Raw genomic sequence first — 27,714 nt, forward strand, 5'->3', positions numbered from 1 at the left:
GAAATGTATTCTTCATCCACTGTGTCACTAGACAGTTTGCACTAGTGAGTTACTACTGAAATCATCAAGTGTTTTAATTGTTTTTCAGTATTTTCTTTTGGTCATTGTAAATTTAATAAAAGATGAAAAGCCATTGTCTGATGTTTTCAGAATTATGCCTTTGACCATTGGACTGTATCCATCCAATCCCTTTCAAGAGTTTACATTGACAACGTGTAATTATGGATGCCCTGAAAATGATTATATTCACCATATGACTAATAATCACTGCAAATGTTTCAATACTAATTAATTAAACTAAGTATGATGATAATGTTTGGCAAGACATATGTATGGCAGGGATACAGTATCCTTTGAAAGCCCAGTCTCTGGCATATTTATAACTTTTTATCCCACAAGACTTATGGAGTTGCAGTAATGATGCAGCAAGTACACCGTGACAGACGCTGCCATAGTAGCAGAACAGCCAGTAATGTGCTAATGGTACATGGAAAATGCAGAGTTGTCAAACAGGTCAAGAGTTGTCAAAGCAACACCTACTTTCACAGCTCTGTGCCATTATGTGTGAAGATCAGACCTGCGTGTTCCCAAGTGTGCAACAAATTAGCCAATAAATCTCATTATCTGATTTGAAGATAAGTGGAGAAGGAGGGTGATGACTGCTAATTAAAAAAAAAATAGACAGTTAATTTCAACCATGAAAGCAACGACTTTGAAAGGTTCAGTGTTAACCGACCTCTCTGCAAGCCTGGATGCAAAATAATGTGTGAATGATGCTAAAAATAACCACACAGGCACATGCTATTCCCTGTAACCAGAGATAATTAGATTAGATAGAATTAGATATTAGATATAACTCCCTCTCCAGCTCTGCGTGTCTTTAACTGAGTGAAAAAAGAAACTGATCATCTGATAAACTACGAGCACTGTACTGTATTTGTCTTACTTTCAGTGCAGCAGGTACTTTGTGAACATTAGGACACATTTTCCAAGACTTCCACAACAATGGCAAGGTAAGAATGTCCTCCCACAATTACCAACCATCATTACTGCAGTTGTCAGACAAAAATAATAATAATAATAAATTGAATTTATATAGCGCTTTTCGAGACCTCAAAGCTGCTTTACAATAGTAGGGGAAGAACAATAACAAGACAGGGAGCTGACAGGCTACTTACTTTTGAATACATTCACTCACAGACAGAGCTAATCTGGGAAAGGTAACCTAAAAGCAAGTAGCAAAAGAACGAGATACATTTGGTGTCAAATTTCTTGCAACATAATTGGGCAATTCTCCTATGAATAGTTATGCTGTACTCATGAGTTGAAAACTAGTCCCAGGATTTAAGACATATGTACTGTATCTGTATAGTGCAGGGGTGTCCAAACTACTGCCCGCGGCAGAATGACCCAGACCTGTGGTTAATTTTTAATTGGCCCGCAGCAAATTCAAAAAGTATAATGGAATAAGGCCCAGATAGAAACTTGCTCTTGAATGTTTTGTACTTCTTAGTTCTAACACAGAAACACAGTTTTGACTTGTCAGCTAACTTAAAACATCAAGTATCAGATAAAGCTTGTGCTTTAGATTTTGCAGATGCTAAGGACACCGCACAGCTGTTCATTGTTTTTTGCGGGGAGTTGATGTTAACTTTTGCGTTACAGAAGAGTTGCTTGGTCTTAGGAGTCTAAAGGGCACAACATAATTCATGCACGAGGACTTCACCACAGAGAATTTCAAGCTTTCCTGTCTGATGTTGATGCTGAATACGGGGACGCACTCCACAGTTCTGATGTGCGCTGGCTGAGTCACGCCTCGCTGCAGCGGTTTTATTCCCTGAGATCAGAAATCAATCTGTTTTTGAAAGAGAAGGAGCGAGCTCTTCATGAGCTGAGTGACCCTCCATGGTTGGCAGACCTGTTTAGTTGATCTTACTGGTCATCTCAACACTGAACAAGAGCCTACTGCGCACATGAAAGCATTCTGCGTGAAGCAGACACAACTACACAACTACACAACTCCCACGCTGTCCGTTATCAGATGTACTTTTCCAAAGGCCAACCTTCCTGGTAACAAGGGGAAATATGTGTCTGTGATCACGTCTCTCATCACAGAATTCAGTCAGCACTTCCAAGATGTTTCTATCATTGAGAAAGAAATCGAGCTGATCAATGCAGAAGAAGTTTAAGAGAGTCTGCAACTAGAACTTATATAATAATAATAATTATATACGATAATTCCCTGAAGAATCAGCATCAGCTTCTCTCCCTCCCCGACTTCTACTGGAGCTTGGAAAAGTTTCCTCTGATGAGACGCCACACACAAAGAATGATGAGTCTGTTCGGCTCATATATGTGAGCAAACATTTGTTAACTCTGAACAAAAGCAGATTGAGAATCTAAATGAGCGACGGCATCTCTGTGATGTCCTTCGTATCTCAACCACCAAACTTACTCCTGACCTGCAGCATCCTTCAGTCCAAAGTGCAGCATCACTGCTCCCACTGAGTGCAACGCTGTTCCCATTATAGGAGAGATAAAACATATATTACACAGTATCTATGTAAGGTCAATTTTTCAATAAATTCAGTCAATTAAAGTTGATAACATTTTCTAACTAACGTTAGTTGATGTGTTATAAGCCCAATAACTTATTTGTTTAACACGCTTGAGATATCCCCCCCCCCCTTTATACAGGGCTGTGAAGGGGATCACCATCCTGACTAAGAAGCAATCTGCTGAGGCTCCTGTTTTGAGAATGAGCAGCAAACCCTTATTGTTACACATTAAATGAAACCTCATTAATAGAAAGCTGTGATGGAGGCACATGGATGCCTACCTATTGTGGAAACAACAATTGCTTTCACTGGTTAGTCCTAAAAACGCAAAACATGTGAATGCACCAAAACCTTGGGGAAAGCACAGCACACACAGTATTCTGTCTGAAACTACAACATATGTACAGCTGAAATCCATCTAGAGGTGAATGAGAAAGCAAATATTTTACTAAAGGACGTGCATAGGCTAACCAAAGCAGATGGATCCCTACATAAACAAAGAGATAACAAAGTGGTAACAAGTTGTTGTTGAGCCACCTTAGGGTTTTTTTCCTGAACAGGAGCAGAAAGTAATATTACTAAGGGACTTAGGGGGACTCATCTGCCTGTCCATCATCTCCACCTGAGTGAGTGGTAGAATGCAAGCTGCTCAGGGAGTGAGAAGTGTTGCTCTGCTAGACTGTGTGTTGCCTTAGGAGGGAGCCTCCCAGAGAGAGGTTAACACCTGCTAAACCTGCTGAGGCTCGTGGGAGGACGTTCCTATAAAAAGGATTTAGTTGGGAGAGAGGAAGATAAACACACAAACAGCTTCCAGCTGCAGTTGACGAGTCTACTGTACCTGGGAAAAGATAATGAAATTGACATTTGCATGAAATCAAGACAGTTTGAACAATTGTTGACCTCTCTGTGTAGGCCTGATCTGCATTTTACCGTAGTTTTCTGTGAGATGTTGATGTTATTCTGGATATTTGACTTACCACCTCATGCACAGGTTCAAGCTGTAAGCCTCAGAATAGAGACATAAGCCTATAATTAATGCCAGACAACTTGCTCTTGGGACAAGTCTACAATATATTTCTGTAATCACAAGCACTAACTGCTGTTTACAAATACAATGTCAAATCTGTTCCTCGAATTTTCATATAACACCTGTTGATTGTGTAATTACATCAATGATTGTGCCTTCATTTTAGCACTGTATTATTTATTTTGCTGTTGTTTCATCCCCAGAGCTACAAAATAGAATTCCTTTATTTGCAGACAATAAATTGAATTTACATTTGAAGGGATGAAACCATTTTGCAATGCTCAGTGCGTATCCACGAGGCTCTGGGGTATGTTGTTACTTTGCTCATCATTATTGCAATTTGAATCACTTGGAAAATACAAAATTGTGAAATAGTAGTCACAGACTCCCAGATGTTCCATATTTGGTCATAGCGCATTATAATAATTAGAAAGAAAACAATTTGCATAAACATGAGGAAAACAATAGAGCTGATGTTTCTTAGATTCCATGTGTTACAGTTTGATGAACAAATCAAGGAATTATTATAATCTTCCTTAACACTATTTCCTTCCTGGAGAACAAAAAACAAAAAACAAAAAAAAACAAAACAAAAAAGATAATGACATTTGTCCTGCACAAAAGTATTAAATGGCTAAGTTGATCATTCTGTCAGGAGGCGTTACATTCGATAGGAGGATGGTGGCACCTTGTTGTTAGTGTGCATGGACACTCTCACATGTCATAATGTCGAAATGTTTTGTGCATAGAATCCTTTGATTCGTATACCTTTAAGTGTTATCTTTATCCTGAGACTGGATTCAGTGTCACCTAGCTATCATCTCAGTCAGTCTTACACATTCCCAGAGCAGCAGCAGGTTCACAGCCTCTCATGCCTGACTTCCATTATTCGGCTGAACTCGACTCAACTCACCCTAACGGAAGAAGATTTTCCACTGATATAAGTCTTTCACAACCAGAACCATCTCCACACTGCATTTTAGCATTGTGCCAGCGCTGGAACCTGCGTCTGAACCTATCATAATTCCCCACTAAGGGAAAAACACTCTGGGTTGTTTGTATCTCTATAAATCAATCACAATCGTCTTGGGTGGTACTAAACCCAAGATGCAGCGACAGTGCCTCTTGATAAAATACATAGCAGAGATATCGGAAGGGGAGGAGAACTCTGTCTGAAACAGGCAGCCAATGGGAGGCCTATGTGAACAGTCTACATCCTGTGAGTCAGACTACTGCGGCTAGAACCCTCTCACTGTATATGGGATTCTCAGCTGATGGCCATAGCGACACCACGTGACACCATCTCACACGTGACACTGGCTATTTAGCTTGTAGTGATGATTCTTTTCATGATTCTGACCAATCAGTGGTCTGTTATGTTTTAACCTTCTAGTATCGGCTAAACTCGCTTAGAATCTTGATCCTTAGATGGTAGACTACCAAAAAAAGTACCAGGTAGCCTACTAGCCACAACTTTTGCTAATGGAAAACCAACTACTGTAGTAGTACTGTAAAGCGAATCTAGTCAAGGTTGAGTAGAGCCGTGCCGTACCGTGCAGTGGAAATGCGACATTAGTGAGAGAGCTCTGTAAATAGACTCAGGGGAGCAGAGCAGGGCGAAGGTTCACCGTTGTGAGTTTGTGTGTGTGTGTGTGTGTGTGTGTGTGTGTGTGTGTGTGTGTGTGTGTGTACATGTACTGCATAATGCATGTGTAGAAAAGGCTCTGACAATTAGCCCATTCACAAGCAATGCTAGCCTATGGCGGCTTCAGAAACCTTACCTAGTGTGTGTGGTAAGTGGGCCCTTCAGTTAACTGTTATAGAAATTGTTACGTGGATATGTATGGACCCAAGTCCAGTCTCTATTACGTTTTACATGTTGGTAAAACTCACCTGATGCAGCTAAATCCTTTGGTACAGTACAATGTTTTCTAGGCTCATAGTATATTGAACATGCACCTAGGGACAGTAAGCTACCTCATGTTTCTGAAATGTATTACCATGTCAGTAATAATTTATCAGTTAGAATCTGTGAGGCTGTATTTGTATATTGCACATGTGTCCCATGGGTTCAGTATGTTGAGGGATAGACAACAGAATGATCCAGACCCGAGAGTGGTACAATTAGGGAAAATACAACTATATGCAAATAAATCAGTGATTCACCTTCGTACAATGCTATACATTTTTTATTACATTTATTATTAAAGTAAAAAGCCAAAGCGTTTGTGACCCTTACATTCCACCAAGTGTAGTGAACATAGACTACAGGCAGAGATCTGTGACACACCAAATGAATAGGATGCTTCCTTCATGGTACATTCTGATAATGGCTATTATGTATTTGAATAGTACGTGTTTATATTCAAGCTCCATGTGATTATCCCAGGCGTTCAGTTGCCAGATGTACAATCTTCCCATCTTTCCACCTTAAATCTGCTTTCACCAAATCAAGGTAGATTGAAAACTAAAGAACCACTTTCTGTGTCTCTCGGAGGGCAGAGCAACCAACTAAGCTGAACCATTGCACCAAACCACCAACAGCCAATCTCAGAGAGCCCATGATAATGCCCCCCTGCACGGCCTGTTGCCGTGGTAACAGTGCGGCAAGTACCTCTATAGCTCTTATGTCTCTGGTTAGGGCTGTCCGTTTCCATTCTTGGGTGAAGGAATTGATCACTATTCTGCTCACCGAGTGTCAAATCAGGGTGGGACTGGGGCAGAACAGCCACATTTGAACAGCATGGAATTGCCTGAACTGAGACTGACTATCTGTTTCTCACTACAAAAAGCATGTGACAGAGAAAACCTGATGAAGATACTGATTCCTTGAGGAGGAAATCTGTTGCATCCACACTGAAATGGGCCACATGGAATCCAAAGATACAACGGACAGTCTCTTTGGTACTGTCACAACACAGTTATATATTCATGTTACATTATCAGCCTGAATGTTGCAATGCATTTTGAGATATACATTTCCAAGCAGAAAATAAGTGCTTTTTTTTAGCCTGAATGCTTCTCTCACGCAATCTTGTGCAAAAGATGATCTTCTGTTGCCAAAACTGTCTGTGACTGTGGTGGATTTCTCAATTAAAAGTGATAATTTTCCATCTTTTGTATTTGCTTTGCACAGTTGAGATTGCTTAGCAACACAGAGTTAAGCTAATTAAGAAACTGTGTGTTTGGGGTATGACTGTGAAGCACAGTGTCATCATATAATAACAGTGTTAGTCAGAAGGGTGGTGGAACCTGTTGTGATGCAAATAACCATGACAAACGGCACAACTGTGTCTCGTAACAGGAAAAGAAAAGCTGCCACACTGCATAATTTCGACAAGCATCATATGGGCGGTATCGAGCCATGTTACTTAATAACACACTAAAAATATTACAGTACATCAGTTAATTTGACTATTTAAGGAATATTTCACTCATTCCTTTAACTGGACTGTAGGCTGCGAACTAACGAGGAAGGATTCTTCATGCAATTTATGGAAATATTTCTATCGCAGCGATGATATTCAGAGACCACTCGCTGCTTGTGTTGTTTACACTTGAAAAGGCATCGTTTCAACAACAACACAAGGTTTAGAAATAGACACAAGATTTCTCATAAGATTGAACAAGCTGTTATCTGAGTTCAGACGCATGCTTCCAGTGTGTGTTGAAAAGATGCTCTGTGTCTGAATAATTCATTCCACTTCTAGATCTGACACTATGGTCTGTAAGTTCTCTGCATGCTTCATTGACATTTGCACACTCTCATTATTATTATGAAAATAGCTTAACATGCGTCTTTTCTTGGTGCTCAGAAGTATCTTCCAAACCTTCATGTGCACATTACTGTATCATTCAGTAGAAACGGCATGGCCATCAATGAAGCATTAACTTACATTGTTCCATCGACATTTGATGTACTCTTCTCCTTTATTGAATATTGGTGGCAGATGGAGAAGTGTATGTGTATGTAAGAACCAAATTTGCAAACAGTGTATTTGCTGACGACTCTTCTTAACCCAATTGATTTGAGTCTGCTTCTTCTGCATATGACATAACCAAACACGTATACACGCTACCCCGCATCCCATGTAAGGGAACAGTGTCCAGTGACAAAGCCATAAAATACAAATAGATAGAAGCCTATTGATTAAAGGGAATAACACTAGAGCCAAATCAGGAGAAATAAACAGATTTGAAGAAGCAAGACTGCCTACAATAAAAAAAAGCATCTTGATGAGATGGTCAGAGAGAGAGAGACAGACAGACAGACAGACAGACAGACAAGACAGACAGACAGACAGACAGAAGAGAGCGAGAGAGACACACACAAAGAGAGAGAGACAGACCAACACAGACAGAGAGAGAGAGAGACACCACACAAAGAGAGAGCAGGAGAAGAGAGCAGACAGACAGACAGACATACGACGACAGACAGACAGACATAGAGACAGAGAGACCAGACAGACAGACAAGACAGAACAGACAGACAGACAGACAGACAGACAGAGAGCGAGAGAGACCACACAAAGAAGAGAGACAGACACACAGACAGGAGAGAGAGAGACAACACACACAAAGAGAGACAGGATAGAGAGACAGACAACATACGACAACAAGACAGACAGACCATACAGACAGACAGACAGAGAGACAGAGAGTACGGAGAGAGAGACAACCACACAAAGAGAGAGACAGACAGACAGAGAGTGAGACACCCACACAAATAAAGACATACAGACATACAGACAGACCGACAGACAGACAGACAGAGGAACAGAGAGCATACAGACGACAACAGACAGGCAGACAGACAGACAGCAGACAGAGGAGCGAGAGAGACACACACAAAGAGAGAGAGAGAGAGAGACAGACAGAGAGAGAAACACACACACAAAGAGAGAGAGAGAGAGAGAGAGAGAGAGAGAGAGAGAGAGAGAGAGAGAGAGAGAGAGAGAGAGAGAGAGAGAGAGAGAGAGAGAGAGAACATTAGCAGGAACCATTACATGCTGTGGCAGCACTGGGAGCCATTAGCTTGTATGGACAGATCATTCCTCTACTGAGCTCTACTCATTGATTCACTCATAATCTGTTTTTGCTCCTCCTGCTCGCACTAACTGAGCACAGTCCGGTCGACAGTCCGTGTTACCTGTATGCCACATTATTTAGCACTTTCAATTGAATTTGTGTTTTTATATCTATCACAGAGAATCAGTTTGGACAATAAGCGGTATGTAAGGAAAAAGCTCCCAAGCTGCAGTAATCATAGCACCATCACACCTCTGGTGTCCTGTCTGTTATGGTGTTGGGTAGCACACATGCTACGTGTGTGATGCCTTTGTTCTACCAACCAAATGAACAGTAATCTGCCAGAAGTGATGCTTTTGTTTGTCTATCTCACACAAATCAGTACAGACCAAAAGAGCAGTTAATGCAGGCTTGTTGAAGGCTTTACGTCTCTGAGATACTTCATCTGTGGTCTTGTCCTGAATGTAGTTTACACCTTTAGGGAGGGAAGCTCACTGTTTTGATGTTGATGTTTTGAGGCAACAGGATGCTGTGGATATCATGCATTTATCACCAAACTCAGTATCACTTAATCTTAGATTTACACTGTACTTTTATATCTAGATTTATGTAACATACGCATTATTATGTATGATGTTATATTCTTATACTTTTGATCAGAACTATATGCATGTCTATGATTGAAAAGAGTACTCACACAGAGAGATTTGAACTGGGGCACACAGGGTGCAGGGAGCTAGCTTTGTTTAGGTAATAACCAGATAAGGTATGCGTGAGAAAAGATGCCCATTCCGCTATCATAGCAGATGTTGTGTTGAACGGTAGTAACCCAGGGCATGAGAAGACCTTGAGAGTTCCTCCAACCGAGAAGATGTTATGGTAAAACTTTAGCACCCTGTGCCAGGCCCAGACACTAAGCAGAAATCTACTGTCTAGCTCGTTTGCATAAAAACCTTGACTGTTCAGCTTAAGTTCCAAAATGTAAACAGACACCAAAGACGGACACCAAAGATGAAACTGTGCCAAGAGGCGTGGACACACCTACCGCACCTACAAAGGCCACCATTGGATGGTGGCTTACACCGACCAATAAGAAGAAGGGACACTCATATTTTGCTAGTGTGTATATACTGTATGTGAATGCTCATTTGGGGCGTTTTATGTTTTGCTGCACTTCTGATGTAAATAAATGACTTGATATTAAACCCAAGGGATTCCTAGTCCATCTCTTTTCAGATTAAAACATGTAACAATGCAGAGTGTGTGAATGTATACCCGCTCAATCAAAAGCTATGTGGTTCAGTCGTGACCTTTCTCTCTACACACAAATACGATTGTTCCCATTTGCTACCAGGAGCAACAAGGGGGAACAAGGGGGAACAAGTGGCTGAGTGAGACAACAAAACTACAACAGAAACGTCACTTGGTCTCTACTTTGTGGGGTCGACCACCTCTCACTAGGATGGCAATGAAGGCCTGTCTTTTTTACTATAATTTCAGAAGTGAAACGCCTCCAAAAATACCTTAACTTGAAATGTATTGTCCAAATATAAAGGAACTGATGAATAAAAGCATTTCTAAAAACATAAATGAGGATGTACGTCAACAGCCCTACTGAATTGACAAAAGGTAACTGTAGGGCAATGGGCCTCAACTATTCAGAGAGTGATTATGAAGTAGTTTGAAGGAGAAACGTAGTGTGGATATACAGAAAACTACCAAATGTGTGTCGAAAAATATTAAATATTTAAGCTAAATAATTTGCCGACAGATGTATGGGTTAAATTAAACATATGGGTCCTATCAGACGGTAGTCAGACAGAGAATTAAAAACCTGAAAGCTGAACGAGAGAGAAATGTATCCTGGCTTCACAACCATACTTTCAAACGGTGCTGTTCTGTGGTTGGCGAGCCTTCAGTGAGCCGGCGTCTCCACAGGATAGGACAAGTTTAAATTGAAATGTAATATGAATTAATTATATGTAATTCATCAGAGTTCATCAGACAGCTTGGGAATGAGAACTGGTCATTCGGAGCATGTCGCTCCGCCATGTGCTAACTTTTGTAAGTGGGGGAAAACAGCTCTGTTTCCCCACACTCTGTTTCTGTCACAACCTTGAGGTCTCAAAGCTTTTGTTGAGACTTGGCAAAACTTGCAGAGCAATGCCAGTAGAATAAATTAGCCTACAGTCAGTCCTATAACTTTACAAAATGGTTTTATATCTATCAAAAGAAACCCAGAAAAATAATTAGCTCTGCTGAGAAAGGCATGTTTTGTGTCTGATCATCTGCCGTATATCTTAAAAACCTGTGTACAGACTTTCATGAAATTCAGTAGACAGAGAGTCCTCAGGCCACAGAATAATTGATTCTGTCTTGGTGGCGATCTGGATCTGGGATAGTGAGACAATTACCCTATTTAGGCATGACTATCAAAACTGTTGTTATCAAACTAAGAGAGATAGACAATGAATCCAAATCCTAAGGGTATGTCTCTAAAAACTACTTAACCCAATATTTCTGTTAAAAATAGAAACACTATCTGGTGGTGCAGCCTCAAGTTAGAGAATTGTCCAGCGTTGGTGGAGCTTTCTACTCTCGTGGTGTCTCCTAATTTTATGTTCTAATACTTTGACTGACAACAATAAGAAGAGACATGAGAACAGGTGGATGTGTGATGCTGTTTTCTCTGTATCTCCCTCTGATTCATTGTGACCCAGGGCAATCTGGATGCAGGAAGGAATCAACAGATCAAGGGAGAGAGGTTGGTTTGTTCAAGGATGTATTCACAGGAACGTACTGTATACACACCCCCATATGGACACGGCAACAAGAAACAAACAGAGTAATCTCTATTTGGTTGCTGCTGTGAAGGAAAAATTATAGAATCGGCTCCAAAGGAAAGGATTAATTACTGATGATATACTTACTGGCATTATATTTGAATAAACATATTACACCAGGATCTGTAGCTCAGGGCATTTTTAATTACTATAATACAAATTGTGTTATCTTTTAGAATCGATACATCTGAGGCTTTCATTAGCATTTTCTAAAGTGGTTTGAGGCAAGATCCAAATGCTTGGAAGTTCAATTTGAATATTTAGTTGAGACTGTAGAGGACATCAATTTCCTTACAATATTTCATAGTTAGGCAATACTGACAGCAACGCTCAACCTAACATTAACCCCAAAGAGCACACTGATATTTTTTTTTAATGAAGCAGCTCTGGAAGCAGAGAAAATCTTGCATTTGGCTTTAGGTTGTCTGAGACACTACTGATGAAATGCAGTTTTAAAGGCAGGAGAATCATTGAGAAATGCGTGCGTTATCCCTTTAAAGTTAATTTGGTCATTCAAAAGTTCTACCTACTGTGTTGTCATGGTAGCAATAAGACCCTACAACAGACTTTGAACACTGCAAAACGTTCACAATTGATATAAGGAGTGTTGCAGGGGAGTACACCTTTACAAATACATTCTGAACCAGTCAACTGTCACATTATTAGATGTATGCGTCACATAAATAAATCATTATCAATTATTATCATTCAGATTATTATAATATCCATTAAACTAATATGTAATAGATACATGTTCAAATGTTCTCTCTGTATGCTTCTATTCTGATTCAGATTTAAGATATTTTAGTTACCATGTATTTTCCACCACTTTGCAGTGGCCAACGTCGTGTGTGCATATGCATAGTGAAGTATGAGGGGCAGTGTTTGGACATTGCTAGTACTTTATTCCCATCAGTGAATCAGTGAGGCAATCCACCATAACACCCTGAAGCTAATAGAGTCTCCTCAGCAAAGAGTGAAAAACTATCCACCTACCTCAGTTTTCAGCATGTCCCATGGGGCATTAGGGATATTCAAAAATGGAGTTCATCCCGGACCTTTCTCTTGTAGAGATTATAGCTCACAAATACAAAGTGAGGCAAGAATTAGAGTAAAGTTAGGGAAGTAGCAGCCGATTATAACCCGAAATTGTATCTGAAATTGTATCTGAAATTGTATCTGAAATTGTATCTGAAATTTTATATAAATATAAGATGAATTTATTTCTCAGTTTACAACACAGGGTTGGAAAATGAAATGCAAATTGTTGCCCTTTCATGCTGCACATACATACAACATAATATACACATATTTGAATAAGAATATAATACAATTACATAAATAAAACAATATATACAGTTTCATATATACAAATCCTTATATACATAAGTATATACCTAGAGTGGGTTTAAGATGCTAAACTATTTAGCATGTCAAGCTTTAATTTAAAATGATAAGCGGGGTCTACAGAAGCCTTATGGTGAGTCTCTGTGGACTTGCTGTGGAATGCAAGTCAATTTCAGATTAGTGCTCCGTGAATCCCTGCAAAATGCGTTTCCCCAGCAACAGTACGATAACATGACAGCAGAATCATCTGGTGCTATCGCTGTAAAAGGATTTTCCTAGTCTTTGGCAGCACTAGACAGAGGTGACAGTAAATGAAAGAGAGAAAAATGAGCAGGACAATAAACTGAATAGCCATTCCAGCTTTGAAATTAAACATGCATAACACTGGAGCCAGATAATGAGCCGTGCCCTCAGGGAGGCAATCTGCAGCCCCGGGGCTGCAAACTTCACACGCAAAAGCCACTGCCTTACGGATTATAATTGTTTATTTAGCTAAATATTCTGAAGAAGCTATAATGCTAACTGACAGTTCACACATTTCTCCTGTTCCAAGTCTGAACAGGTTATAAACTCGGGGCATTGATTGCCGCTGTGGTCTTTACATTTGAGGAAAAGAGCCTTTGCAGGACGAGCAACCATATTGATTTTCCCTCTGAGGTTCATTAGTTTCTGAAATCTAATATTTCCTCTGTCTCTTTGTCTAGCTGAGGAACTGCCTGTGAGACCAATAAAAAGGGGAGCTATACTGTACCTGCATGTCCTTCCTTGTTTTGTTTTTTTTATTTCTTCCACTTGTATGTGTTTTCATTTAATAGATTGACCCTGTCACATTTAATAAGACTCAGAGGCAAATTAAACCAAAGTGAGCAGAATGTGCCAACTCAATCACCCACCATCCTTCCACAAAGCTTTTTATATTGATGCCTCACTGCCTTTACAAATCTTGAACAAAGTGTCTGTTGTCAAAATGAAAGAAAACAATAATAACCCACTTTAACCAACCCACATTGAGACGAGGTTTCCCCCTGTCATTCAGAATAATTTTAAGCGGGACAAGCTATTGTTTAAACCTTTCAGAATCCTGTCACATCATGAGAGAGATGTCATGCCACAATGAGGCATGCCTTCAATATGTGTCATGCAACAGTTTGAAGAATAGGCTTTGTTTTTATGTAAGATGATTCATAAAAAAATATATAATTAAGTGAAAAAATAATATTGCTGATGTATTAGCTTGATTAGCATCTATATGAGTGGTTCTCAACCTTTTTTGGGCCAGCGCCCCCTATCCATTATCCAGGTCCCTTACCGCCCCCCATCAAATAAACTGTAGGCTAATTGTATTTTAAAGTTGATTATTATTTTGTTTGTATTATTCTGATTATTATTCTTAGTATTTATTATTTATATTACATATTGATTATATTAATTTTGTGTTTAAATTCTCATATTATTTTTCTTATTATTAGGCTGCTATATTATGTAATTATAAAAACTCAAATTCTCTGAGATTGAAGTAACATAATAAAATTTCTAAATAAATATTATATTATTTAAATAATGTTCTTTTGTTGTCATTGTTTTTACCTTCAATTGCCCTAATACGGCATGTAACCAGGGAGCAAAAAAAGAAATGTAAATAGACATTTTATTCAGGAGTGTTAAACAAATGCAACGGTAAGAAGTTTGAGATTCAAACTTTAATCTGTGTCATAGACTGCAGCCAATCAGAAACGGGTCACACATTCAAACTGTAATTGAATAAATAAATTGCAAACGTGCTATTGCTTCATCATTTTTCACTCAATCATATTTTATTGTGTTATGTGTGGACAATTAGTGAAACAAGTAATTTGCTTTAGTAACAGTGGCAACAATACTGAAAAATTATATAACTGCTAAAGCTAAAACTATACATCTAGTGATGAAGATTTTTTGGTTTCACTGTCAGCTGAAAGCCAGTACTGTATTTCCAATTTGGGATACTTCGCTACTTTTCACTTTACAATTACAAGCTTAGTTTTTTTGACACTTTAGTTTAAATGTAAACATGTTTTATTTCACTTATAATACACATATTTTGTCACTGTCTAGTAAAAAACTTGTATGTTAGGGATCATCATGATCTCAGAGCACTTGACGCATTACAAGCTTCTAAAGGTTGAGAAAATGAACTGAAGTTAATTTAATGTTCTAAGTTACTTTTTGCATTTGTTTGGAGGTACTTGGATGAAGAGTAGCTCATTAACATAATTTGGAACTGTCTTTATTATTGCATCGGAACTGTGGAACTGTGGAACTGTGGAACTGTGGAACTGTAGATTCTGAAACTCATATCCCATGTAAGTTTGTCACAAGCGAACAGAGCACAGCAATCTCAGCAAAATTAACTTCTTGTCCAATCACCTCAACTGATTTGACTCAACAAATCTTCTGTGATACAGGTAAGTCACTGTTCATTTCTCCCTCATGTAGAAAGTGTCTGAGAACTTGATTAGTCAAATTTACAATGTACAATATGGAGATGTGTTTACATGAACAGCTAACATGAGAACGCTCTATTTAACTTATTTTTGTAATGCTAAATATGTCTGTTGGCTGTGTAAATATCTAATGTTAGCATAATAACATCGAAACGCATTAGAGACAGAAGGTGTATACCATTTCATACCATTGGTGCTGCTTGTAGGGAGGGGGGTTTAAAGAGACGGAGCGTTTCAGACAGACAATATGAGGAAAATTATGTGGTTTTTTTATATTAAAGCATTAAAACATGTTCTAGTAATACCCAAAATACAAGTATGAACCTGTAAATGAGCATAATATTACCCCTTTAAAGATTACTTGTATTGAAAGTTTCTGGATTATTCTACAAAATGGTAAAACATGTGATGAATTGCTAATGAATTACTTCTACTGCTGTCTCATTGTTTGTAAAGTAGTTCTCACATAATTATATGTGCATAGATAGATCTAGATAGATAGATAGATAGATAGATAGATAGATAGATAGATAGATAGATAGATAGATAGATAGATAGATAGATAGATAGATAGATAGATAGATAGATAGATAGATAGATAGATAGATAGATAGATAGATAGATAGATAGATTAGATAGATAGATAGATAGATAGATAGATAGATAGATAGATAGATAGATAGATAGATAGATAGATAGATAGATAGATAGATAGATAGATAGATAGATAGATAGATAGATAGATAGATAGATAGATAGATAGATAGATAGATAGATAGCTAGATAGATAGATAGATAGATAGATAGATAGATGTTTATAATGTGATAATGACCTGTTCTTCTCTTTCTCTTTAAGAAGATCTATTCAACATGGGTATCCAATCATCTTCCAGCAACGATAAACCCGAGAACTTTGACCTGTTCCCTGAATCATATATACCACTGGCATATCTGGGACGGGGAAGCTTTGGAGAGGTGATCAAATGTATCAAAAAGGACACCAACGAGACTGTTGCAGTAAAGATCCTTCTCGAAGAAAATGACAATGAAGTAAGTCAAAATGCTAATTCTTGTCTTTATCAAAAATATCCAAAATTGTTTCCCTAAGTTTAGTGCTTGTGAATGTGTCAACTTTGTGTCACCAACTAAGCGTCTCACTTCATGACATTATCTTATCTCCAGTTGAATCTACTGAACATCTTGAAGGAGCAGTACCAGGAACAGTGGAACATTGTCCGTTTCATTGATTCGTTCACACTGAGTGACAACAGGACTGCTCTGGCCTGTGAGATGCTTGATGGAACTCTAGAGGACTACATGATTGGCAACTTCCCTCTGGAGTTACATGAAGTCAGGAGTGTAGTGCAACAGGTATGGATACCGTAGCATCAGACACTTAAATCAAAGAGCTGTCAGTGTTCATCTTTGAATGTCATCACTAATCTTTTGAATTGCAGATAGCCACAGCATTACAGTTCCTGAAGACTGCTAGAGTGATCCATGCTGATATTAAGTTGGACAACATCATGCTGGTTAACTCTCAAGAGCAGCCCATCAGAGTGAAGTTAATTGACTTTGGATTGGCTTTATCAACTTTTGAAGCAAAGCAGGGCGGAAGTCACCAAGTATTACTTTTCAGGTGAGAGATATGAATCATCATTCTACTTGCTCGCAGGATATTTCTGCAATCTGCTCAAATGTGACAGTGTTCCTTATTCTGTGTTCCACATTCGTTTAATATTCAGGGCTCCAGAAGTTTTTTTGGGAGCTCCATTTTCAGAGGCCATCGATATGTGGTCTCTTGGTGTTTTGATGGCTTTCTTGGTGTTCGGTCAATACCCCTTCCAGGGCGAATATGAATATTATTTAGTAAGTCATTGACTGCAGCCTTTTTCCTGTCGTCCTATAAGATCTAGAACTTCTGCATCCACATATTTTATTATCTTAACAAGGATGGGCATCCTGTTGCATATCTTTATGTGATGCTGTTTTTATTTACAGATGTCTTCCATTGTGGAGCTCCTGGGTGTTCCTCCACTCCATCTTCTGCAAAAAGGGTCGTACTCCAAAAACCTTTTTGTCAGAACACATCCCGATAACTGGAGACTGAAGGTACGGTAAGATGAAGAGTGCCCTCATTCATAACATTGTCTTCTCTAGTTATGAATATATTTTCCACAAGTTGACATGATTAAGAAGTATCTAAAAATACACTAAACCTTCGTTTAGACACCTGAAGAGTACTGGCCGTTCTGCCTACCTTACGCAGACACCAGGATGAACCAATTCCAACACCTGGACGATTTGGAAACTATGTTACAGGTAAATTGCGTTGTAGCTGCTGAAAATTGACTTAATTAGACCCTGTTCCTAAAAATCTGAAAGTTTACTTTACTGCTGCTGTATTTGTCCTTTGTTTTAAGTTTTACCTGGAAAACCAGAATAAGGCTGAAGAAATTAAGCAGTGCATTGACCTGATAAAGGCGATGCTTCAGATAGATGCCAATCAGAGGATCACTCCCATCCAAGTCCTCGCCCATCCATTTATCACAGGGAGCACTCTCACCCATGACTCTGAGTAAGTGTCTGTGTTTGCGAGGAGGGTGCAATGGCAGTCTTTATTTTACTGCCTTTATATACAGATTATCAGACAGTACAGATACCTGCCAGATTGTAATTTAAGATATCTTGAATCATCAATGAATTATTCTGACTGGTCATATTACATTACTGATTTGTCAAAATGCATTTTTAGTTTTCTAATAAGCAATAATAAAAAAAAACTGTTACATATTAAAACTGCTTGCCAGAAATAGTCTGTAATTTAATCGCATTTCCATTAAAGATTTGAATACTTGCATAATAATGTTTTTTGGTCATGAATATAACTTGACTTCCTGTCCCCGTACCTGGCATTTTGGATTTGGTTCTTACCCTAACCCTAATGATCATTAGCATGTTATTTATCTCTTTTCAAATAAAAGTAACAGATGGATGAGTTCCTACTCAGCTGGGATGAAACAGCCTTTGATCAACTGCATGTATCTTAATTCCACAGCATTAATACAACAAGTGAAGATAATGGCTCAACATCAGCCACATTACCTACTGGTGTCATCATGGTGCAACCTGCACCACCTGAATCCTGCACGTGGTGGGATGAGGAAAGCGGGCAGCAGTGTGAATCTTAGTGAGATGATTTCCTTTGGACATGTCTGATAGATGAGAGAATGGATAAGTGAGGCCATCATTAGAGCAACTAAGGGAATCTTAAAATAACTGTATGTGTGTTTTCAGCCCATTGGCTTTCCTTTCTAAAGAAAGTCCAGTGGATCACGCCAGGGAGGTTGAAAGTGTGCCCCCTCCACCTCAGGAATGTCACATGGAAGAGCAGCACACAGAAGTCATTGCCTTCACATATGGTAAAAAAAATGCTTACTCCCACTGTCTGAATTGTTAAGGTCTCTCACATTGTTGTTGATTCTAACATGGACAGCAGAAGCATTAAAATGTCCTTTTGATTTTCAGACGACTCAGACGACACAGACGACTCAGAGCCAGAGCCCGAGCTCGAGCCCGAGACAGAGACAGAGACAGAGACAGAGCCAGAGACAGAGCCCGAGACAGAGACAGAGACAGAGACAGAGACAGAGACAGAGACAGAGACAGAGACAGAGACAGAGACAGAGACAGAGACAGAGCCAGAGAAGAAGAAGAAGAAAAACATATTCAAACGCTTCATCTTCTGGACCAGGAGGCCTTTCTGCATCTGCGGAAGAGTCAGTCCACTTCCATAATACCACACCTTACTACGCTGGATCTGGGTTAAGAGGAGCAACGTTGTGCTGATCCAGAGCGGAAGTCGAGTAATGGAGGGACAGGAGAAGCTCAGTGACTAAACAGTTTGTGGCTTAGACATCTGCAGCAGAAGGCCAGACTTCACAGCGAGTGAAGAAACCAACATAGCCCAGTGAGCTAGAAGGGCTCTAATTTCAAAATAATAATAAAATAATAACAAATATTTTGTTATCGTTGTTTTTACCTTCAATTGCCCTAATTCACCATGTGCCCAGGGAGCAAAAAAAGACATGAAAATAGACATTTTATTCAGGAGTGTTAAACAAATGCAACGGTAAGAAGTTTAAGATTCAAACTTTAATCTGTGTCTGCAGCCAATCAGAAACGGGTCAGACATTCAAACAATTTGCACTCTTAAGTGTTCCAACGATAAACGAGCAGCCAACAAAGGAACAAGTCTGAGGCGCTGCGCATCTTAACATAGGGTAGGAATAGGTTATCCACTCGTTATCAATAAATTGGCTGTAGGATACACCGTCAGCCGGCGTAGCCTATATCTAACGTACCTCTAACGTAGTCATGTAGGTATTCACGTAGGTATTTATGTACTATATTTACGTAGGTAAGTATTCACGTACGTATTCACGTACGTATTCCGTATTCACGTATGTCTAACGTAACGTAACGTTTGCATATCTTATGAAGCACACGTCGGGTAAGTCCGGTAATTTTGAACATGCTCAAAACATCGGCGTTCAACAACGCACTATATTTTGTATTTTGTATACGCCATATTTTTGTATACGTTATGCATTCGTTGGGTATTCGTCTGATACATTTTGTATAAGTAAGTGATACTCTATCAATAGGTTAGACATGCTTATCTGTATATGTTCACTTTTCCTGATCTGATGAAAAGTTGGACGTATTTGGACTCTAACAAATTTTCATTTGCGCTAGCATACGTTTCTGCCATACGGATATGTGTGACAGAGCCTTTAGACACTAAACAGATTTAGTTTCAACAGATTTAGTTATGTGGACAGTTAAAACTAGTCGGAGATATACAACAAACGACGACACAAATATAAACGAAGAAAGTGAAATAACATTTTGCACAATTGTATCCAATCATCATAAATATTGTTACTTGGCGGAGATGCTGTTTAGGAAGAATGCACATTGTTATGTAGATTCAAGACCAAAGGGGGCCATGGGGTTAAAGTTAATGTATTTGTTTTCACTCCTTGCTCACTAGGATCTGCTGAAGTCGAATATTTCCTCTTATCTTTTCGTATTGCTCTAAAAATGCCATTAAATATTACCTGGAAATGGAATGATTGCTAACTGTTAAATACCACATCAACTTCTGGTGAACATGAAGTAACTATGACACAAAAATAAAGACTTATTTATTGAAGCCTTCACTCCCTTTTCTTGTCTTTTGATATACTCATGGGCAGTAAGCTGGTATGATTTCAGAATGAACATTCTCTCGCTGCCTCTCCATGTTGTTTTAGGGCCAAACCAACCACTCAGATAGATATTAGTAAAACATACTATTTCGTTATGGAAATGTTATGATTGGTTAATGACATACTATACTATGACTTTTTTATAACTTTTTTTTTAATGAATTTTCTATGACATTATATGATTATTTTATTTTTTATGATATACTATACTATGACTCTTTTAAGACATACTATAATATGACTTTCATGTCAGCCTCTGGATAAATGTTGGTGACTTTTCATCCAGCATTATTAGGACACTATTTCATTGTGTCCAATACTTTGGTTAATGCCCAAATACTACAGACTATAAAAAACCTGGATGTAGTATCCATAACGTCACCCATAGGTTTCTGAAGAGTCGTTGTGCAGCTATAAGTGAGCAGATCCGACTGTCACCATCTTGGAAGTGACGAGTCTGCCTAACTAACACAGATGGGCAAAGAGGTGGATTGTCGGTGAAGCTGAGACTGTCACTCAAAGCGGCCGCACCCTTAATTATGCATAATTGTAAGCCTTAAAATGATTTCAATTGGTGCATTTTATATGCGTGTGTGCGCATGTGTTTGTATGTTGATTTTGTTGGCTTGCGTGTGTGTGCTTGTAGGAGCTTGAGTGGTTGTGCTCCTACATTATACACAGTATCAGTATCAGAGCGAGGAACTATTCAAAATGATCACAAAAAAAAGTTTAAAATCTTTACAGAATTAAAAAAACAAAGTCATATATAGTAACAAGGTCATAATAGCAAAATGTAATTATTAAATTATTTTCAAAACAAATAATGTATATTTGTCAGGTTTTAGTAAACCAGATAAATTATAGGCCTGAAAATGTTAATTTTTCACAGCCTGGTATTTAGGGCTTGAGGTAAGGAGATGCAGTTCTGAGTTGACTGAACTGCAATCAAGGGAGAGTGAGGGGGCGACACGCCCACAACACACACACACACACACACACAAACACACACACACCGAGAAACAAGCAGGCAATAGACGGAATCGGATGTAACTCAGCGATATAACATTATTTTTAATGTCTGACCACCCAGGGAACGATGTCGAGTTTCATAAACGAACTTTGAACGAATACAAAGAAGGCAAAGCATTTAGACTGTTTGACTCTGGCTGGTTGAAACAAATATCTTTCAATCCTCTCGCAGATTCTGAGTATTGCTTTTTGAAAGCAAATTGTACTCATTCAATGAAAATTCGCAGTCAAGAAAACTGGCGATATCATAAGTGCTTATTGCAGTTGTGTTGCAGGGTAAGTTATTATAAATATATACCTAACTTGTGTTTGTTTATTATAAAACTCAATATATAGAAAGTACATTTGTCAATATATAAATCAAGTAGATAGACTACATACCCCCAGGTTCAGGATCAGGGAATTCATTTGCTGGTTTTCCTTGCATGAAATGCTCACTGCAAATCCGCGAAGATTTCTTGGGCTCCCTAAGACTTCCCATTGTAATCCTGCTCTCTTTACAGCTTTGGTCCATGCTAGCCTTCTATCATTGTTCGTTAGTGCTGTTAGAAATGGAAATAGTTCGAACGGGGGCTTGCAGTCGCAATTTTTGCAATCGTGAAGCTCACAATGAGATTCTGCCAATTTATTTAGCTTTCTCCCACTGTTTGAACATCCTTTCACCACACAATGTCGGTGTCCAAATACCATAACTAGAAGAGCGACTGATTACACACTAAAAACTAACCAAATACAATGTAAACACGCTTGAAGAATAAGCTAAATACAATGTAAACACGTAGAGAAGAAATCCAATAAGGCGGCCCTTGTAGAGTTGGTGCTCACTTTTCTAGGCTTGCCACCCCAGCATGCATTGCGATTCCACCGGAAGCCCGAAACTCCGATTCCGTCTATACACGGAAAACACTAGAAACACAAGGAATGACAGGAGGTGTGGCCGTGACAGCAGGTGTCTATTTATAGCTTTTTTAGATGTACACGCAGATGTTCACAATTTGAAAAATGCTTACAATAGGACTCGCATCTCTACGGATTTGGAAGAGTGTGGTTTTCAGTCGTCCAATTGTGACCAAAAGGGCGAGGGTTTGATCAAGATGTGGAATATGAAATTACTTTTTACAAAGTATATCCGAAACTTAGAGACTGAGGATCCATGTGTAATGAGTTTTATAGATCTTACGCATAAAGCCATTGCACACTGCTTTTACCGCAGTGTTGTGCCTTAGGCGTTTTTGAAATAAGGAAAGGGTGTTGCAGTAACTTACAGTATATGAATGTTGCCTCACAAGGATTGTGTGGCACAAACAAAAAACCAATCCATCAAAAAGGTGATGTTTCAGACGGGTGATGCTAAAAGATGCTATCTCACCCATGAGTCCCTCTATCCCTTCATTATGGACCTGAATTCTCCTCAGTTTTTGAAACCTTTGAAGCTCAGTGAAAAACAGGCTGAATGAGGGAGAGGTTGGAGAGTTCAGCTTTTATGTCAGCAGTATGGCCTTCCCCCAGAATATAAATATTCATCAATGTAGCCATAGACAGAGGAATCTCATTATAATATCAGAGACATGGAAGGTCTGCTGGCATGGCTGCATCTTTGAGTTGATTTCCAGTCTGAGTGTGATCTCTGGACGGCTACATAACCACCAGCCTGCACTGCACTATACTGGACGAGGTCCAGAGGGGTTTCCAATCAGATCATACAAAAAGATCAACAAAACACACTTCCAGTCTATTTCTTTTCTTTCTTTAAACTCATACTCCTCTTAAGGTTTCTGCAGCATTTTCTGTTTTAAAAGCTTAATCACAAGCGTAACAATTCCCCTTCCATGTTTCCAACGCTTGTGAGGAGTGTAGGCTTCCCCCATGTGTGTGTTGGCATGGAAACAAGAATAGCATTGTGATGTGTATATTGATTTTTTCACCCCGTTCCCACAGTGAAGAAAGCCCAACATCGTCCCCTCCCCCCTCCTATTACACCAGAGAGTAGGGGGGCAGATTCTTTGCAGTGGTAGAGGGGGGGGGGGAGTTAGGGGACAAGTCAGCTGGTACAGCATGCCATTGGAACAAGCAGCCTCAGGACTGACCCGCTTCTTATGAAAGGCGAAGGTTTTAAGAGAGCTGTTGCCATCTAGTGGCAGCAGAAGTGTAAACCATCAACTGCCTGCATTACACGTTTATCCTCAAAAAATAAAAAGACGGATCCAGTTTACAAGTTGTCACATTTACTTTTATTGTAAAGGTGATATTATTCCAAAATATTAATATGTTAGAGGAACAGAGATAAAGAAAAGGAGGAGAAGACATCTAGAAAACAGCTACACAAGACTTTGGTAAGAATCTTGGGACACATTCTTATCAAAAAATTCCACAGCAAAAAATAACAAAATCTTCTAATAATGCTCAAAATCATATAGATCTCAGTCGTGGTGCACCTACATGTACAACAATATAGCTGGGTAAAAAGCCAACTGGGCATTTTGTGTCCTAGAAACAACTGAACAATTGAAGGCGTATAAAACACTGGAATGGCTGGGCACCTGTGCTTTAAAGTCTGGAATATACTGTACTACTTAAGGATACCACAAGATATAACAGTTCTTTATCTTAGTATTGAATACATTTATATTTCATAATTATATTTTTCAAGACACATTATACCACAACAAGTTTACAGTAATCTTGCAAAAGAGTCCTATGTGTATAGGAGCCAGTTTAAAAGCACAGAAGAATCAGCCTAGTTTAAATCCAGAGTTTTCCCACGAGATCTTCTCTTGATGACAACGGACCTGAGCTCTGGATTCACCCAAGACAGATTCAAGCATGTGCCATTTCAGCCCTGAACAGAGTGCATTGGATCATTGTGCGACAGTGTGCCACGCCCTGTCCTGTTGCCGGCCCCACTGTCATCCCTCCCTCCCTCCTTTCCACATCACCCCAGTTCCCCTTACTCCTTCCTAGCAGGGGTGCACATTACAAGCCCTGATCTCCTTCCTGTCCTTGCAGCTGGACAGCTGGGCAGTCTTAAACCTCTGCTTAACTGTCATGAGCCGTTCTTGAATACCTCCTCCGCACAGCTTGGTACATTCTTTCCAACTTGACCACGGCCTCATTTTACACCCTAAGGAAAGAAATCAAGAGAAGGGTAAAGGAGGAAAACCATCAGACTAATGCTTCTCTCTTTTTCTTTTCTTTTTTATTATTCAGGGTTCCCACATTAAATTCAAGGACATTTCAAGGACTTTCCAGGTACAAGTTCCTAAAATTCAAGGACCTAACACAGCGTAGATTGAGAAACAAATCAACAAAACAAATCTGTTAAAACACTGAGCATTTTTATAATGAGATCTGTCAGGCTTTAGAAAACATGCAACACGTCTCTATCATGCGATGTTCAAGTGATGGCGGTATAAGTTATCTTTCTATCGCCTTCTATACATTACTATGACTTTTTGTTATGGCAAACTATATACTATGACTTTTTTATGAGATACTATATTTGACATGTAATGGCATACTATACTATGATTCTTTTACGACTTTTTAAAAACTTTATTATATAGAAAAGCAGGAAAGAGGGCGAGATGGAAGGGATGACATGCAGCAAAGAGGGTCAACCTTTGTATTTGTGGCGCCCGGTCTTTGTAACATTATACTACAACTTTTTAATGGCATTTTAATGGCATACTATACTATGACCGTAGCTCTCTGGATACCGTCTACCACGGTGCACTGAGATTTATAACAAACCTCAAAACCCAGACGCACCACTGCACCTTATATGCTCGTGTTGGATGGTCTTCCCTGACCACCCGTAGACTGAAACACTGGCATATCCTCATTTATAAAGCTATTCTTGGAGCTGTTCCTCCATTACTTAAGGATCTAAATTATTCGAAAATGTAGTGGATCGTATCGGCTTCGCCCCGAGGACTTGTTTCTTTTAACTGTCCCAAAAGTCCGCACTGAACCGGGGAAAAGGGCGTTTAGTTACGCTGCTCCGGTTGCTTGGAACCAGCTGCAAAATGAGCTGAAACTCAGAGAGCTGGTCTCTCTGAACAGACTTAAAGAATCTCTTAACGACATTGAAGCAGAGCGCTGTGTCTGTAAATGCTTTGATTAATGTTATGATTGTGACTGGTTTGATTCGCCTGTAACTGTGCTGCTGCCTATGTTGGCCAGGACTCTCTTGAAAAAGAGATTTTTAATCTCAATGAGACCTATCCTGGTAAAATACAGGTTATAAATAAATAAATAAATGAATGACTTTTATTTATGACTTTTTCTGATGACATTTCACAGCACAGTAAAACAACATATTGTGTAAATTGAGCGACAGACTTATTCACAAGTTAAAGTGCTTTAATGAAATAACAAATTTTAAAATAAGTTATATGATATGTGATAAATTCAAGCACTTTCAGTGACCCATAACTATTTAGGTCTATTTTTTTAACTTTCATGGCCTTGCTCACTCAACACTCAACACTCAACACTCAACTTCACAAACTTTCATGGATTACAAGGACCTGTAGGAACTATGCTAACTACCTGTGTGGTGTTGTAGTTCCTAATGTTACCAGGGAGAAAACCAACCTGGATGCTCGGTGGAGACCTCAGCTCTGCCCTGTTTGCTCCTCCTCTTTTCACGCTGTTCCTTGCGTCGTTTCTTCTCGTCACTGTTGGCTTGTCCTCGGCTGCACTTCCTGATCTTACACTTCTTCCTCTGGATGGTTTCAGTACATGTGTCTCCTCCAAACTGAGGCTCCAGCTTCACTATGCGTGTCCGGATCGTGTGACCCTTCCCGCAAGACTTGTTGCACTCTGACCACTCAGTCCACTCTGACATGACACAGTCTATGGCTGAGGAGACAAGAATTGGACAAAAAACATAGGAGGTTTATGTGCTGTCAAAGATAATATATGAATCCATGTCTAGGGAATATGTTGTGTTTTATCTTAAATTATACTATGACACCACAGAGAATACTTTTGTAATGTTCCAGGGGGTTTGATTTGTTTTCACATGGCTCCGAGGTAACATCCTCAACACTGCTGTAAACTAAAAACACTGACACAGAAATAAATATATACAGTATATATCACTGACTTTTAGCCCGAAAACAACAACATGGATTTATACATCTTGGGGGACACGGTGAGACTTTGTGTTGCTCCTCCTGGCAGGTTTACTGATTTGGCTGGTTTGGCAACAACTTTTCCTGCTTCAAGTCTAATTTATTTCAAGATAGCGTGATAAAGATGGCAACACATTTCTATTCAAATAGAGAGTGTATAGCATAAAAATATGCCTCTGTTTCAAACATTGTTTTTTGATAACCACACTGCTCAGCATAGAACATCTGTCACATTATTTAACAGAGGAAAACAGAGATGGTGAATAACAAGTACAACCAATACTGACTTGCTAAAGCCAAAACTGATATCTACATCTTGACCGGTATTAATCTTTCTATAAAAAATATAACATGGACAAACATGTTTGATACAGATTCTTTGAATTTGCCTTGAATATGTAGTGAGCGGGACATTGAACAGTTGGACAAGCTACGTAAGGGAGACATTGTTTCTAAATGAGGTCACTAACCTCACACTTTAAGCTTAATTTAATGATCATTTTTATAATACTTTCCTAATGTTAAATGTCTGTCATGTAATGCACTTGACAGGAGTTTTAATTCCAGCTTGAATATGAAAACAGCACATCTGTTACCGCAAGCGCCAAAATAGTGTAAATGTACAATTGGTGCACAGTGCAGCTGTACAGTATAGTTGACTCCCTTTTCCGCACTGTGTAGCTCCCATCAGTAATGTATGTATCTGCATAAAGGCACCAGGTTGCATAACAAAGATAGAATTATCATGAATTTCCATAAATTAGAAATGTACAGTATGTGGGTGTGTAGATATAAATACTTACGACACTCTGGTAGCATGCACTTCTCCACCTGTTCTAAATCTTCTGTACACTCTCCCAGCTCCACGGAGGACTTGAGCGTGCGCTGTCGTGTCCTCGAACCCTTCCCGCACGTCACACTGCAGTCACTCCAGTCGGACCATGGAGTCAGCATGCAGGGGATCGTATCTATACACATCAACATCAAA

General features: G+C 39.2%; 1 protein-coding gene across 1 annotated transcript in view; it reads right to left on the bottom strand.

The window, feature by feature from the left end:
• Positions 1-23,800: 23,800 nt before the first annotated feature.
• The window catches only part of spon1a (spondin 1a), a 66,321-nt gene continuing 62,407 nt past the window's right edge, over positions 23,801-27,714 (bottom strand). Inside the window, exons 14-16 of the mRNA XM_029428745.1 lie at positions 27,530-27,694; positions 26,185-26,451; positions 23,801-24,709 (exon numbers count right to left, since the gene is read on the bottom strand). Of these exons, the coding sequence (XP_029284605.1) occupies positions 24,546-24,709; positions 26,185-26,451; positions 27,530-27,694 (596 nt within the window). The 3' untranslated portion in view covers positions 23,801-24,545. The remainder of the gene's footprint in view (positions 24,710-26,184; positions 26,452-27,529; positions 27,695-27,714) is intronic.

Source organism: Cottoperca gobio, chromosome 3, assembly GCF_900634415.1.
Source record: "Cottoperca gobio chromosome 3, fCotGob3.1, whole genome shotgun sequence".
Taxonomy (NCBI): Eukaryota; Metazoa; Chordata; class Actinopteri; order Perciformes; family Bovichtidae; genus Cottoperca; species Cottoperca gobio.